This window comes from Berghia stephanieae, chromosome 4, assembly GCF_034508935.2.
Source record: "Berghia stephanieae isolate SIO BIC M18660-M18661 chromosome 4, UCSD_Bste_1.3, whole genome shotgun sequence".
NCBI lineage: Eukaryota > Metazoa > Mollusca > Gastropoda > Nudibranchia > Aeolidiidae > Berghia > Berghia stephanieae.
In genome coordinates this window covers 34,696,255-34,709,658 of record NC_088363.1, presented here as the reverse complement: position 1 = coordinate 34,709,658, position 13,404 = coordinate 34,696,255, and the positions used below count along the sequence as shown (strand labels likewise).

Here is a 13,404-nt window from a genome sequence, read left to right as displayed (position 1 = left end):
CATTAACATGCAAAAACTAAAAACATAAGCCTATACTTTGTCTCAGGAAAATGTAATGAATAGGCATGTGGTAAAAGTTACCTGGGTAAACTACGGGGATAGTCGGTGTTGGGGTTGAGTGAGTTAAAAGCTCCAAACTAGCAATATGAGCCATTATTGTCCCTACTACTCGACACAACACATACACATATTTATTGTGTAGTCAGTCTTGGATATAACCACAGAAAGTCGAGTTATAATGACATAAGATTTGGATACACAACATTATTATTACATACCACAAAGACTGTCTCAACGATTTGGGCGGATCAATGGGAGAGGAGATTATTATTATTACGTGTCGTATCCCCTACACGTTATGCTAAACCGGGGAGGAGGGGATATCAGATAAGGGACAGTCAAAAAGTCAAAACCAGATCAATGTAAACAATAGTAATTGTATCTCGTTTACTACTATACTCCAAACTAGAAATATCCGCCTCTTGTATCTGTTATTATTATTTAATTTTCCCTGTCATGTTTAAAAACAATTACAAAATACTATAGTAGAGCGCCCCTGTCGTGGTCAGACGGAGTTGCCGTACCCGTCGGGTCGTGGGTTCGGATCCTCAATGCAGCAGACATGTTATTCTCTATTTCTCTCTGGTACTTTTCTACACACTTCTCATAATTTATAACTCATAAGAGAGCATAGAGCAAAAAAGAACAACATTGATAATACATAATATTATATACATGTATAATGCGCATCTAACCCACAATGGACTGAGGGCCCTGAGCGCAGACTGATCAAGGATGATTACCAATAACATTTAGGTGATTTGTAACCCCATCGCCTTAACCCACTCCTTACTAACCAAAGGAAAATGGTAACATTCCTTAAGATACAGCCAACATTTCTCTCATTCCGATTTCGTTTGTGCATCACAAGATTTTAAGAAAGAATGTCTGTTATAGCTAAACAAAATAATAATAAATTATTCTGCGATGTATCTAGAGCTCATTTTGATATTTTTAAAGGTATTTATGAACTTGCTGCTTTTGTGTTTGAATGAAAAAAAAATTGTGTTGGTTGGGTGTGACGATTTGAGTAAAAACCCTGAGATTGGTCGGTGACACAAAAGAGTTAAAACTGTATTATTATTCTGTCAATGTGTGTGTGTGTGTGTGTGTGTGTGTGTATATGGGTGCGTATGTGTGTGTATTTGCGCGCGCGCGTATGTGTGTGTTTGTATCTATCACACGACATAATACAACCACACTGTCGTAACTCTGAAAATAAATAAAATTAGACCAGACAACTTGATTTTCATTTTGATTGAAAAACTTTTTAAAGTGTGTGTTTTTGTTTTGTTTTATTGTTGGTTTGGTTTGTTTGTCTTTTACATAGTACAGCAGCGTAGACAGTCAGAGTAATACAATAGGCTTTGATACACAAGACAATGAATGTCTCAACGATTTGATCGGATCAGTGGATACTGGATTAATTCTGCCTCGGGTACTCCCCACTCGACAACATGAAGAGAAGAGGAGAAGATCAGATAAGACAGCAACCACTTAAGATTTTAGCCAGAAAACTCGTCCTTCAAATTATATCCGTCTATGTAAAATGGCTCAAACTTGGCACTTTCTTGAAGTCCTGACTAGATGAGGGTTATTTTATCAATGAATATTTGTAGATCTAGTTTTCTGGCAAATTTTTAAAAATGTTTATATATTTTTTTTCTTTCTTTTTTTTTTTTCTTGGTTGTTTTGATGTTCGTTTGTTTTGTTTTGTTTTTTTTTTGTTTTTTTTTTTGCTATTGTTTTGTTGCTTTTTAAATTGGATTTTTTAATTTTGCTGTTATTTTGGTTGTTTGTCTTTCTCGCCAAATTTAGCGGGCTAGACTACCTGTTGATGATAGTAACTATACCATTATTATTTTCATTTGGATCCATTTTAGGAACTGTCAATAATCAAAACTACAATAAATTGATATTTAAAAAAACACAAACCAACAAAAGAAAACTCCATCTATTCATCTATTTTGCCAAGATAGACTAGGATATTGAGAATTGAGTCTGAATTTTGATTGCACAAGCGCATTGGAGTTTTGAGTCCATGGGAGACTATTCAGACTCAAGTCCGAATAGCCGCAGCCTTACTTTAAAACAAAGACCCACTATATGCTGGGTGGCCAATAGATATGTCACTGACTCCACTAGCACAATTTGATCACTTGGTTTGTCACTGAAAACAATAAAGTCTGTCTGTCCTCTATCTATACTGTCATAAGCAATCAAAATTATAACATAACAAACAACTATCGATCCACAATTGTTAACACGTCCACACACTTCTCATCATAAAATTATTAAAAATAAAATTAAAAGTTTTGGTGAGAAACGATTTATAACCCAAATACTAGACACAATCAGACAGTCATTGATTTTTAAATTATTATTATTTTTTTTTTTTTTTTTTTGGATCTCAATCAATATCACCAGATTGAATTTGATGGTCTATAATTAAATAGGGGTAGGGAGAATGGGAGTGTCGCTCAGTCTTGTCTTAATGAAATGGAAGATTCTGGACCCAATATTCAAGTTCTGTATTTCATATGAAATCTTATTACAAAATCAAATTCTAAAATCTTGGTTTAAAATTTTAATTATTGGCAGTTGACAGGGTTGATATATAATATTATCTGAAGTAGCTACTTACCTTTGGCTTTGGAAATTGTTGAGGCGATATGTCCTGTGCTGTCCTTGCCAGCGACTTTGTTTGTATTGGATCCTACATTTCCATTAATCAATCCAAGAATAGAAAAAAGAACAATGAATAAAATCACGACATTTGATCGCTTTTTGAATGGAAGCACCACCTTCATATCATAGATAATCAATTGCAGACTTCGAGCGAGAGTGAGATAACTTTCACTTTCTCTTGGGGTTTACAGTCAGCTGACTTCTTTTAACCCCCGTTACTTTCGCCTTTGGATTCCGATTCCACAGATTATGGTCTCGAAACAAGCCAAAGGGGAAAGAGATGATTCAAATTATACCAAAAATTTCTCAACATTAAGACGGTCACGACAGAAAAAATAACATCGTTAGGTAATCACAGCCATAGAACTTTCGGTGTCATGAACCGAAAACTGAAAACAGCAGGAAGCAGGCAAACTCAGTGCCAAGAACACTGTGTGTAGTTTCTAAGTGTGTTAGTGATGTGTCGTCGATGTGTAGAATTTCACCACTTCACAATGTACCGACTCATACCCCTACTGTATTATTAAGACTTTTCCTAATTTCAAACTCCCTCTGCTTCTCTTATTCACACGTGAGAAACACAATTCGTACTTATTATGAATAAAAATTGTGGAATATTGGGTAGAATTGAGATTATTTTTATTTCTATTTTTTGAAAAAATTGTTACTTAGCCTGGGGAGGTATACAATAGATAGAATATCCTATGGTGTGTCCTCAAATGATTGAACTACGTGTAGGTCATGTGATACAAAATGGCAGCGCCCTGGCGAGGTGAGTTGGCCTTGTTTGTAAACAAACGATTTTACAATTAATTGAGGGTTTGTCCTTGATCTTGTTGCTTCTCTCGCGTAAATAGAACGTTCGAGTGAAATTATATCTTAAGCCAGTTTGCAATATGAATTTCACTTTGACTCCTAATGACTCTAAGCCAAAGTCAAAAATATCTCAGCTCCTCTGAGCCTTTAACTCTAACTCTACTCTTGACTTGGGTGACTGAATCACTATGACTTGATAAGTTATAAATAAGTCTTATCTACTTTTACTGTTTTCGTCCTAGTCCAGTCCAGAGGCAGTGAAAGTAGGATCATGTATGCACCACGCTCTATCCTTTTTTTCAATAGTAATGAATAACTAGAATCCATCCCCAAATTTGAATTTGAATGTCACTTCTTCTCGACTTCCACTTCCATATCAATATCATCATAACAATAACATATATCTATCTGTCACTGTCACCTTGTCTTGTATCTGAATTTGCTCCCAAATTCATCACTTTGTAATTTATTTGCCAGGTGGCGGACCCAATGATGGGTGGAATGATCCCCCGGTCTTTAGCTACAATGCAAATACAGCCCAAGGACATAGCCCGAGCAGATCACACCTGAACAAGAGAGTAGCCTACCCTTTATCTCAAGGAGTAGGAGGCACAAACTCACCATCACAAGTGGGGAAAACAGGTATAGCTGCAGATGACTACATTTATATATCAATACTTGTGAACTTGTCCATCTTGTATGCTTTAAGTACGAGTAAACGCTATTAGTTTCTAAAATTTATTAATTAGGATAATACATGCATCCTTTATGATTCAACGCCTTTTCTTATAGAATAATTCATGGGAAAAAGCAGAGACAGGAGTTTCCAAACCTTTATTCACCTTCAACCCAATCCTGCTATAGCTTCATAATTGAGGATAAGTATGATACTTGTGTGGTTTGTTTTAGAATATGGCTCTGAATTATAATGTGTTCTCCATTCTATCATTCACTCACACACTCATTCCCATGACTGGATGACCACATTTTCCTTTTGGCTTTCTCTGTCAACTCATTCTCATACAGCGTCAATCCTGTCCAGTCTTCGATGTTATCCGGCCACATTTTCCTTTGTCTTCCTCTTCTTCTTTTACCTTCCACCGTACCTTGCATGACTGTCTTGCACAAGCCTGTTATCTGCATTTTTTTGCCAAATTGGGACCTAAAACTTGCCAAAATTTGCCCTCCAAAAAAACAAAATTTGCCAAAAAGACCAAAATTTGCCCAAAAATTTGCTGAGGAGAACTAAGCGTTTCAGTAAGAATTAACACGCGATACAGAAAAATATATATATAAAAGACAATTTATTGACTTGAGAAATGAAATGACTGTGAATAGCTTTGTTACAAAGATTTTAAAGGATCATTTTCCGTAGAGAGTAGCTTCCCTTGGTTTGGGCCCAGGCAAAGCTGCAACATTTCTCAAGTTTCGCACCTTTTTTTCTTCGTTATTTTGTTTTCACTTCTTTTTTTCCCCAAAATTTGCCATGCGATTTGCCAATTTTCCCAAAATTTGCCACGATTTGCCAATATTGGGAAATTTGCCAAAATTTGCGGATCGCCCTGTTATTTGCGGCCGCAATTTGCCATTTGCGACCGCAAAAAATGCAGATGACAGACAAGCTGTCCATTCTATGTGTTGGACCAAAAAGTCTTACACAGCTTTTAAAATTAATTTATAAAAGTTTTTCTTAAATTGTTTAGCAGTTTGCATTTGAAAGAAGGCTGCATATGTGCATTTTCTTCATTCAGGAAGTATACTTTTACAAATTCTTCAGTAAGCATGTTATTATTATATTATTTTTTTACCTACCCAAACTTAGGTGGCACCCTACTGAGTCCAAACAATGGCCCACCAAAGATATCACCTATCCAGATCCTGCCTCCAACCAGCACAACTTCTGTCCATCCCCCTGTCCCTCTCCTTGTCCCAAATGTTAGCCCCCCTGTTGACGCCAGTGCCCTACCACCTTCATTTGCCTCAGCCGCTAAAGACCCCTTTAAATCGGAGACATTGCCAGAGCTCTTGGAAAGACTACAGTTGGATGATGCCGACTCATTACGCAAATACACCAAGAAAATTCTCCACGAAACTGTAGACAAACTTAAAGACAGTATACAGGTGAATTTTGTTGTACAATAGAATCTGCAGAAAGTCAACCTCTGGTTAAAAGCCAACACCTCTTGTTGGTCCCAAATTTTCGATCCTTTATCCATGTATTTTATAAAGTGTTGTGGCCAATCAGAGTCAAAAGGCCCATGAAAATAGTCCTTCAGAGCCATTAGGCCCATTGAGCCGTAGTTTATCCCAGTTTCTATAGCGTGAAATGGACAGTCATTGCTGGGTGGACCCCTTTGTCCATTAGACCTATGGAGCTGGAGCTATATCCCGATTTCTATAGCTTGAAACAGACAACAGCAATAGGATGCTAGTCTATTACAAAGTACTTTCCACCAGATCTAACAGACCCAGCTACCCAATAAACTGCTGGATAGACCAGGGGGTCAGAAAAAAATTTTGATTTGACCCAGGATCAGTCTCAGTCCCTTTACCTGTGATACAGGTGCCCTACCAACTGAGCAATCAAAACCCCCTGTTAAATCATATAATCTTTTTTTTTTTTTTTTAATGAATGATCTCCAACTGATAGCATTGTAATATGTATAGAAATGGCCTCCCAGTAACTTTGTTAAAATCTTTATGTAATGCAGAATTGCCCACTTTCTTCCTATTTTACAGGGGAGATCACGAGAAGATGTTCAGCAACGTCTGGGTATTTTGGATGACCAGTGGAGAGATGAGAAGATATCAGAGGGTGCCAAAGTCAAGCTTGGGTGTTTAGCCTCAGGTTTGATATACATTTTTTTATTCCTTATACACACCGTGGATTGTTTTATTATCTTGGTAAACATGCCAAAGATTCAGGGTTGATAATGGAAAAGAGATCCATAATAATAATACATTAAAATTAAAATTAGACCCGGGAGGCCCTTTCATAAGCTCCATGTGCTAAGGGAAACAACCCAAGTATTCCTTTAACTAACCCTAAGAAAAAATAAAACCTTGTACCTGTAACTAACCCTAATAGGAAAAACAAACACCCTAGGGTCTTTACTAAGACCTATAACTAACCCTAATAGAGAAAAAAAAAATCCTCCTACCTCAAGCTAACCCTTATAGAAAAAAAACCCCCTATGACTGCTTTGCACTACTTTCAATACTTCAACGACAAAATGGTGGCGGATAACCAAATTAGTAAATTTTAAACACTTACTAATCTATCACGGTTTGTTCTAGTTTTTCAAATGCCACTATATATTGACAAATTGAACCTTGTTGAACGTATCAATATATATTCATTGGGACAGATTTATTGTTTGATCTATTCAATGCTCTTTGACAATTTCTTTGTCGATAGGTTTGTCTGTAAAATAGATTACAGTGAAAAGAATATTTTTTTCTTTGTTTACCACGACATGTTTTAGCACCCATGGGTTTAGTCTCCTTAATTTGATAATACTCGTCTTATATGGAGAATACGTTCACAAATTTTCAAGTGATTTGTTATGATTTAATTTTGAAATTTGTTTAATATATTCTGCTCTATTTGTGAAATTTGAAACAATGTTTGGTGCCTTTTGGGTAAATAATTTGATTGTTAACAAAGATATTAAAATCCCATAACAAATATCTGTGATTTTTTGTTAAATGTTTTTATAATGGAATTTGTTTTATTCAAAGACGCTATGAGGAAATCTTAAACAATGAAATTTAGACTTGAAGTCACCCATCTGATTGATAAGATACAAAATGGATGACGGCTCCATGAATCCAGACTGATTGTTTTCCTAGTATCCATGGAAACCCAAGATTTTGAAGCCAAAGGAGGTATTTCCTCCTTTTAAAAAGTTTTATTTCCCCCCAGTTAAATCTACTGGCAGTGAAAGACTCAATGTGTGGTGGAACAAATAGGTGCAGTTTCCCCCTCTCCAGAAGATAGTGAGAGGTTCAATGATCTTTTATCCTCTCAATTGCTCTTCAAGTGGGGATTAGTGCAGTAAAAATGAGTCTAAAAGTAAGGCAATCGTTCAAAATTTTCCTCCCTTTTTGTCAATGTTTATCACCGCCAGCACTGATGAAATGCAAAACAATAGCAAGTTGAAAAAAGATGACGGGTGGTTAGAGGGTTATGTAATCCTCTGGCCTTTTCAATTAAAAAAACTCAAAAAAACCCCATTAAATACCGATTGTCATTTAAGCAATGTTAGGTTGTTATCACTGTCAATGTCTTTTATTTTTCTTTCCGCAGCCATTCAAAATGATGATCTGAAGTGTGCTGATGCCTTGCATCTGTCACTAATGGTCGACCATATATCTGAGGTTTGTTGGTTAAATTATTATTATTATTATTATTATTATTATTATTATTATTATTATTATTATTATTATTATTATTATTATTATTATTATTATTATTATTATTATTATTATTACTAGTAGTAGTAGTAGTAGTAGTAGTAGTAGTATTGTTATTATTATTATTATTATTATTATTATTATTATTATTATTATTATTATTATTATTATTATTATTATTATTAATGTTATTATTATTATTAGTGTTTATTGGTGGGTTTTTTTTCTTATTATTCTCAATGAAATTTAGATTGTTCATGACTATAATAACTAAATACAAAAATAAAACAACAAAAGGTTGAAGAGAGCATGGGCTATTTAAAATTTGTACATGGTTTGTTTTTTTATTCCAATTTTTAAGCATTCCAGGTTTGCTTTTAGTTCACATTTAACTATACACTAGAATCGACTATACAAGTTAGGATGGTATGCAGAGATGTAAATATTGTAATACAGTGATGTAGATCTAAGGGATATTTGCTGGTTAGTGAGTTGATTTTATATGAATAATTTGATATGGTATTAAGTTTTCATTAAGTTGGCAGCCAGTTAGTTGGATGGTATAGGCGGAATGAAATTGACGTCACTCAGCTCTTCTTTATTGTTTTTCGATAGCCATTTTTATGAGTTTTTCTCATTAAATTGATTAATCAGACTATAAACGTTCAAGGTTACACAAAGTTTTGTGTGCTGGTATGTTATATCCGGCTGGCCGATGTTATGAGTATTTTAACTAAATGCAATATATCAATAGTTAGGGCTTTTACTGTAGTTGACTAACACTAAAAGATTTAGAAGACAGGTGTTCAAAAACTATTTTGAAATTTATACAAATAATATTTTCTGATCTATTCCAGGTGAGCCAATGGATGGTTGGTGTGAAGAGACTCATTAACGAATTAAAACTCTCACAACCACCAGTCACGACACCATCCAAAACAAAACCAGGGGAGGAAAACAAGCAGGGATTATTCCCCATTGTGACCAATTTTTCTGAAAACAATAACACCACTGCCGATAAAAGTGAAAAAGCTACAGATGACATCGGAAGCTTATTAAAGTCACCTCAAAACAAAAGCGACGTCGCAGCTGAAGAAGAAGAAAATAATTTAGAATCTACTACATGTGATAATCAGTCTGATTCAGTGTCAGCTGAGAAACAAGAGCAAAGTGATGAATCTAAAGCTGTCACTGGAACAGAGTCAACTGACGACAGTGCCCAGGGAAAGACATCAGAGAGTAGTTGATGTTGTTGTGATAATGTCTATACTTTTATGAATATCAATGTTTATCCTGGTACCTTTATCAATCAAGTTGGAATCTATCAATATATATATATATTGTGGCTACAGGATCTGGTGCATTATGTTGTTGACATAGAACATTGCCTTAGTAATATGGCAATCTTATAAAACTGGTGAGAGAGACATAGGATTCATTTTACAGTAACTGTAATGTTTTTTTGTGTTTTTTTAACCCTTTTAGCCAAACTGGAATATCTTAACCAAAATTTAAGATTTTGTACTTATATAAGATTAGTGTTAGTGAAAATACTTTTGGTGTGCTCACCAATTGTTCTCTTATTCTAAACATACCTCAGTCTATTCCGAAACTAAGACATCCACCATAATATACTCCAGACCTGCCCAAAGTATGCATCAGCGATAGACAAAAGTCCTATCCAAAGGATAGCAAATAATTGCTTCTGTCTGTTTAATGCTAAAGGACCCAGGATGACCTCCGGCTCCATGGACATTTGGGTTCCAATGGACTGCTTTCCTCCATAACACAAATGAAGGGTAACCATTTAAACCCAAAACTATATATAGACTGACTTTTCTTTTGATAAATTTGGCAGATCTGGGATTGACTTAGAAAATGTAAAAATTGGACACAAGACGGTTGTGAGTGATATTGAGTTATGATGATGTAGTTGTATTTTTTCAAGATTTAATTAAAACTAGGAAATTGTTTGTACAAATTAAAATAATGCATGTTTTCCCTTCAATCCAAAGTAGATTTTGATTTTTCTCAGGAGAGAATGACAAAGATTCAGCAATTGTCCGAAATGTATACATTGTATCACCAACCTTTTTGTTTGCCACTGTATCCTGATATGAGGTGTAGAGATTGTTACAATGATTATCTAACAGTTGTAGTTAGCATCAAAAGTGTGAAATGATAATGATTAATTTAATTAAATGCTACAAGTGATTCGTCTAGATTGTTAGGATTGTTTTTTTTTTTGTTTTTTGTTTTTTTCATGATGTTGATGAATATAACTAGTTATTACATTCTAAAAATTGTTTTTTACTCTTAATCTTGAAGCAATAAGTAATTCAAATCCATTTTTTATATGATTGTCAGCAGCCTAAATCTTTTTCCCTTTTTTTTTTTTTTAGAAAGCATACATTTTTTTTGTTATAGAGTGATTTTTAATATTTGATCATTTTCAAAACGCAAACTCTATTGCGTTTGATGTCAAATTTAATATAAAGGGAACTAATTTTTTAATCTTATCAGTTTTCATCGAATGATTTTGTGAACAAGTCAAGAATATCAAATTTGATATAAAAGCAGACCTGTCTACTACTACGGAAATTTCGTAGAACTACAAATTTTCGGATCCTAATTGACAATTATATAATGATCTTTATTTCAATACACTTCTTGAAAACAAAGCATAAGTGTAATGTATTTAAACACAAATTGGTAATTTTTAAAAGCAAATATAATGTCTATTGTGTTGTTACACCTGAAAGCTACGAATTTTTCCAATTTCAAGTGGAAGGCCTGATAAAGGGAACTCCTTTTTCAATCTGATCGATTTTCATCAATTCGATTTTGCCAGCAAGTCAAGAATGTATTTTTGAACAATTTTTACCCTTCCCACTCAATCTTATTTCGAAATCTGAATTTGAATTCTGTCAACTAGAATCATTGTATCCATCGAAGTGTATTGTACGAGTATAAAGTAAAACAACTAATTGACGGCGTTGTGCTCTCATTGTGTAACTTCTCTCTTATTTTCAACTTTGTTTTCCAATATTTTACTGGTAGAGCTAGGTTAAAGTTGAGGATGGATATTTGGACATTGTCATAACCACAATAAGATGTCAATGAAAGTGCCATATCAATAGATATATCAGTCCTTCCAAAAAATATGAAAGGGAACCAAATGGAGAATAGAACAACAAGGGAAGTCATTCTAGACGATTTGGTGGCCCGGGTGTTAACTCACTCAACCCTAACACCGACTATATCCGTAGTGTACCCAGGTTATTTTTACCCCATGCCTGTTTATTACATTCTTCTGAGACCAATCATAGGCGTAAGTATCAAAGCTAATGTTTTTAGTTTTTACTTGTTAACGATAGTTGAATAAATCTATGTACATGCTCGTTTTTTTAAATTCATTCTTTCCAATTTTGAAAAGTATCTAGTAAAAATCTCTAGGATTGAGTGAGTTAAAAGGGCTGATTTTGAAATTCAAGACATTTCCCTTATTTTAACATAAGTCGTGCTCTATTTTTTCCAACAAAAAAAATGTTCACATGTTGATTATTGCAGTCTATAATGATTTTAAAATGAATGGAAGATATCGAGATGAGATTCATCTTTACTAAAAAAAAAAATATATGAGGGTCCTGAGAGTTCAGTTGGGAGAACAGGGACTGAGATTGATCCAGGATGCAGTTGAGATTTTTTTTTCGGATCCCCCTATCTAGCCAGCAGTGAAGGGGTAGCTGGGTCTGTTAGATCTGGTGAAAAGTACTTTGCGATAGACTAGTGTCCTATCCAAAGGATAGCTATCAATTGTTATTTTCCTTTTCACGCTATAGAAATAGGGAGAAACTCCGGCTTCGTGTGCCCAATGGATCTGAAGGACTCCAGTAAGTAAATATATGAGTTGAACAAATTTTCAGTTACACCATCAGGGCACAACACAGTTGTAACATAATATTATCGTCAATTATGTTGTTCATTCAATACCAGGCCCTGTGTCTATTATTTCACTTCACTGTAATTATTTAATATTTTATATATATACTACCCATGTATTTAATTTTATTTGAATCTTGAACTGCATTCAATGTTATCTAAAATGCCTTGGCAATAATATAAAATTAATTACAACACACTGTATAAAAGAAGAAATAAAACCATTATAAATAATAATAAAACCATTATAAATAATAATAATAATGATAATAATTTTTCTTAAATCACCACTATTATTTAGAATTTTCATAAAACGAATGGATTTGAATACAGTGGAATCCGCATAGAGTCAATGCTCTTAAAGTCAACTTCTGCTTTAAGTTAACAACACTTCTTGTAGGTCTCAAATTATTTTCTGTTCTCTAAGTGTGCTCCTTTTTTTTTTCCAAATTGATAATTTACATTGTAAAGTGCCCAGAGCTTGTGTTTTACACGAGAATGAGTGCTGTATAAATGTGTATTATTATTATTATTATTATTATTATTATTATTATTATTATTATTATTATTAATGGATAAAGTCAACCTTGTTTAAAGTCTACCAATCTTTCTAGTCCATCCGTGTTGGAGGTTTTATCAGGATTCCACTGTATTCACGAAATATATTTTTTCATTTGTCTCAAACTATCATGTCACACATGTTGTTGTTGTTTTTCTATTTTAAAAGTGCATTCACTGGTTTTACGATCTGTTGAAAGATGGTCGATACTACAAATGTTTCTATTTAAACGTCCAAATGTCAAAATGGCTGTCCAGTTATGAACAAAAGTAAATGTTTATTTTTATAAATGATCTTTGCTCTCTAACTCAAAGAGACCTGAGAGCCCATTATGATTGTACTGGAGCATATTTGTAGGTCTGATAAGCGAACGCAGTTATGGGGTCTGTTCGGGCAATAGTTTGCCTTGGTTTGAGAGTATTTCCGTTACAACAATTCATGAGCCCATAACAAATTGGGTTATCAGACCTGCAAATAAGTACACATGGTTCTGATATTATCAAAGTGTGAAGCTGACTTTTAAAGAAATACATAACTGTTTTGTAGTGTTCTGAATTACACACACCATGCTTTGAAAAGTTTGGCTTCCTTCATTTTTCCCCAGAAAGGCTCAATGTTTACCTTAACCGAGGGTTGTGATGTATCTGAGGTGTAATGCCAACGTAGTATTCCAGTTATTAATCTATTAGTATTAGTTGTTGAATGCATTAGGTTTGCAGTTATTTTCAGATTTATACTGAGAGAACTGGGTGAGGTTCCTGACCTCCCATAGTGGGCAGGGAGGTACATGCTGTGTCTTCTATCCCCTTATATCTGTTTTCCAACATGCTTTCTGTCTTTGTCTTGGAATGAGGTTACTTGGTTTTGTCCTGGCCCTGGTTGGAGTCTTGGCTGGGATTAAACAGTCAAATGCATAATGTTTT

The 13,404-nt window shown here is 34.3% G+C and overlaps 2 protein-coding genes across 3 annotated transcripts in view; one reads left to right on the top strand and one right to left on the bottom strand.

Annotated features, from left to right (window-relative positions):
• LOC144970472 (uncharacterized) overlaps positions 1 to 3,213 on the bottom strand; it is a 133,568-nt gene extending 130,355 nt beyond the window's left edge. Inside the window, exon 1 of one of the 2 annotated variants that reach the window (XM_078910155.1) lies at positions 2,705 to 3,213. In XM_078910155.1, coding sequence (XP_078766281.1) covers positions 2,705 to 2,870 — 166 coding nt within the window. In that variant the 5' untranslated portion in view covers positions 2,871 to 3,213. The remainder of the gene's footprint in view (positions 1 to 2,704) is intronic. The other variant, XM_078910157.1, reaches the window with a different exon arrangement.
• A 246-nt stretch (positions 3,214 to 3,459) lies between these two features.
• LOC144970470 (steroid receptor RNA activator 1-like) lies at positions 3,460 to 13,050 on the top strand. The gene is made up of 6 exons (XM_078910153.1): positions 3,460 to 3,520; positions 4,042 to 4,206; positions 5,387 to 5,685; positions 6,304 to 6,412; positions 7,874 to 7,944; positions 8,838 to 13,050. Exons 1-6 carry the CDS (start codon positions 3,502 to 3,504, stop codon positions 9,225 to 9,227), a joined length of 1,053 nt encoding a protein of 350 aa, XP_078766279.1. The 5' UTR covers positions 3,460 to 3,501; the 3' UTR covers positions 9,228 to 13,050.
• The last annotated feature ends 354 nt before the right edge of the window (positions 13,051 to 13,404 follow it).

Excerpts from the sequence above, each read along its gene's own strand:
- LOC144970470 (XM_078910153.1), top strand. Across the intron at positions 4,207-5,386 it reads ATCACAAGTGGGGAAAACAG|GTGGCACCCTACTGAGTCCA; the intron begins GTATAGCTGCAG and ends ACCCAAACTTAG. Across the intron at positions 5,686-6,303 it reads AACTTAAAGACAGTATACAG|GGGAGATCACGAGAAGATGT; the intron begins GTGAATTTTGTT and ends CCTATTTTACAG.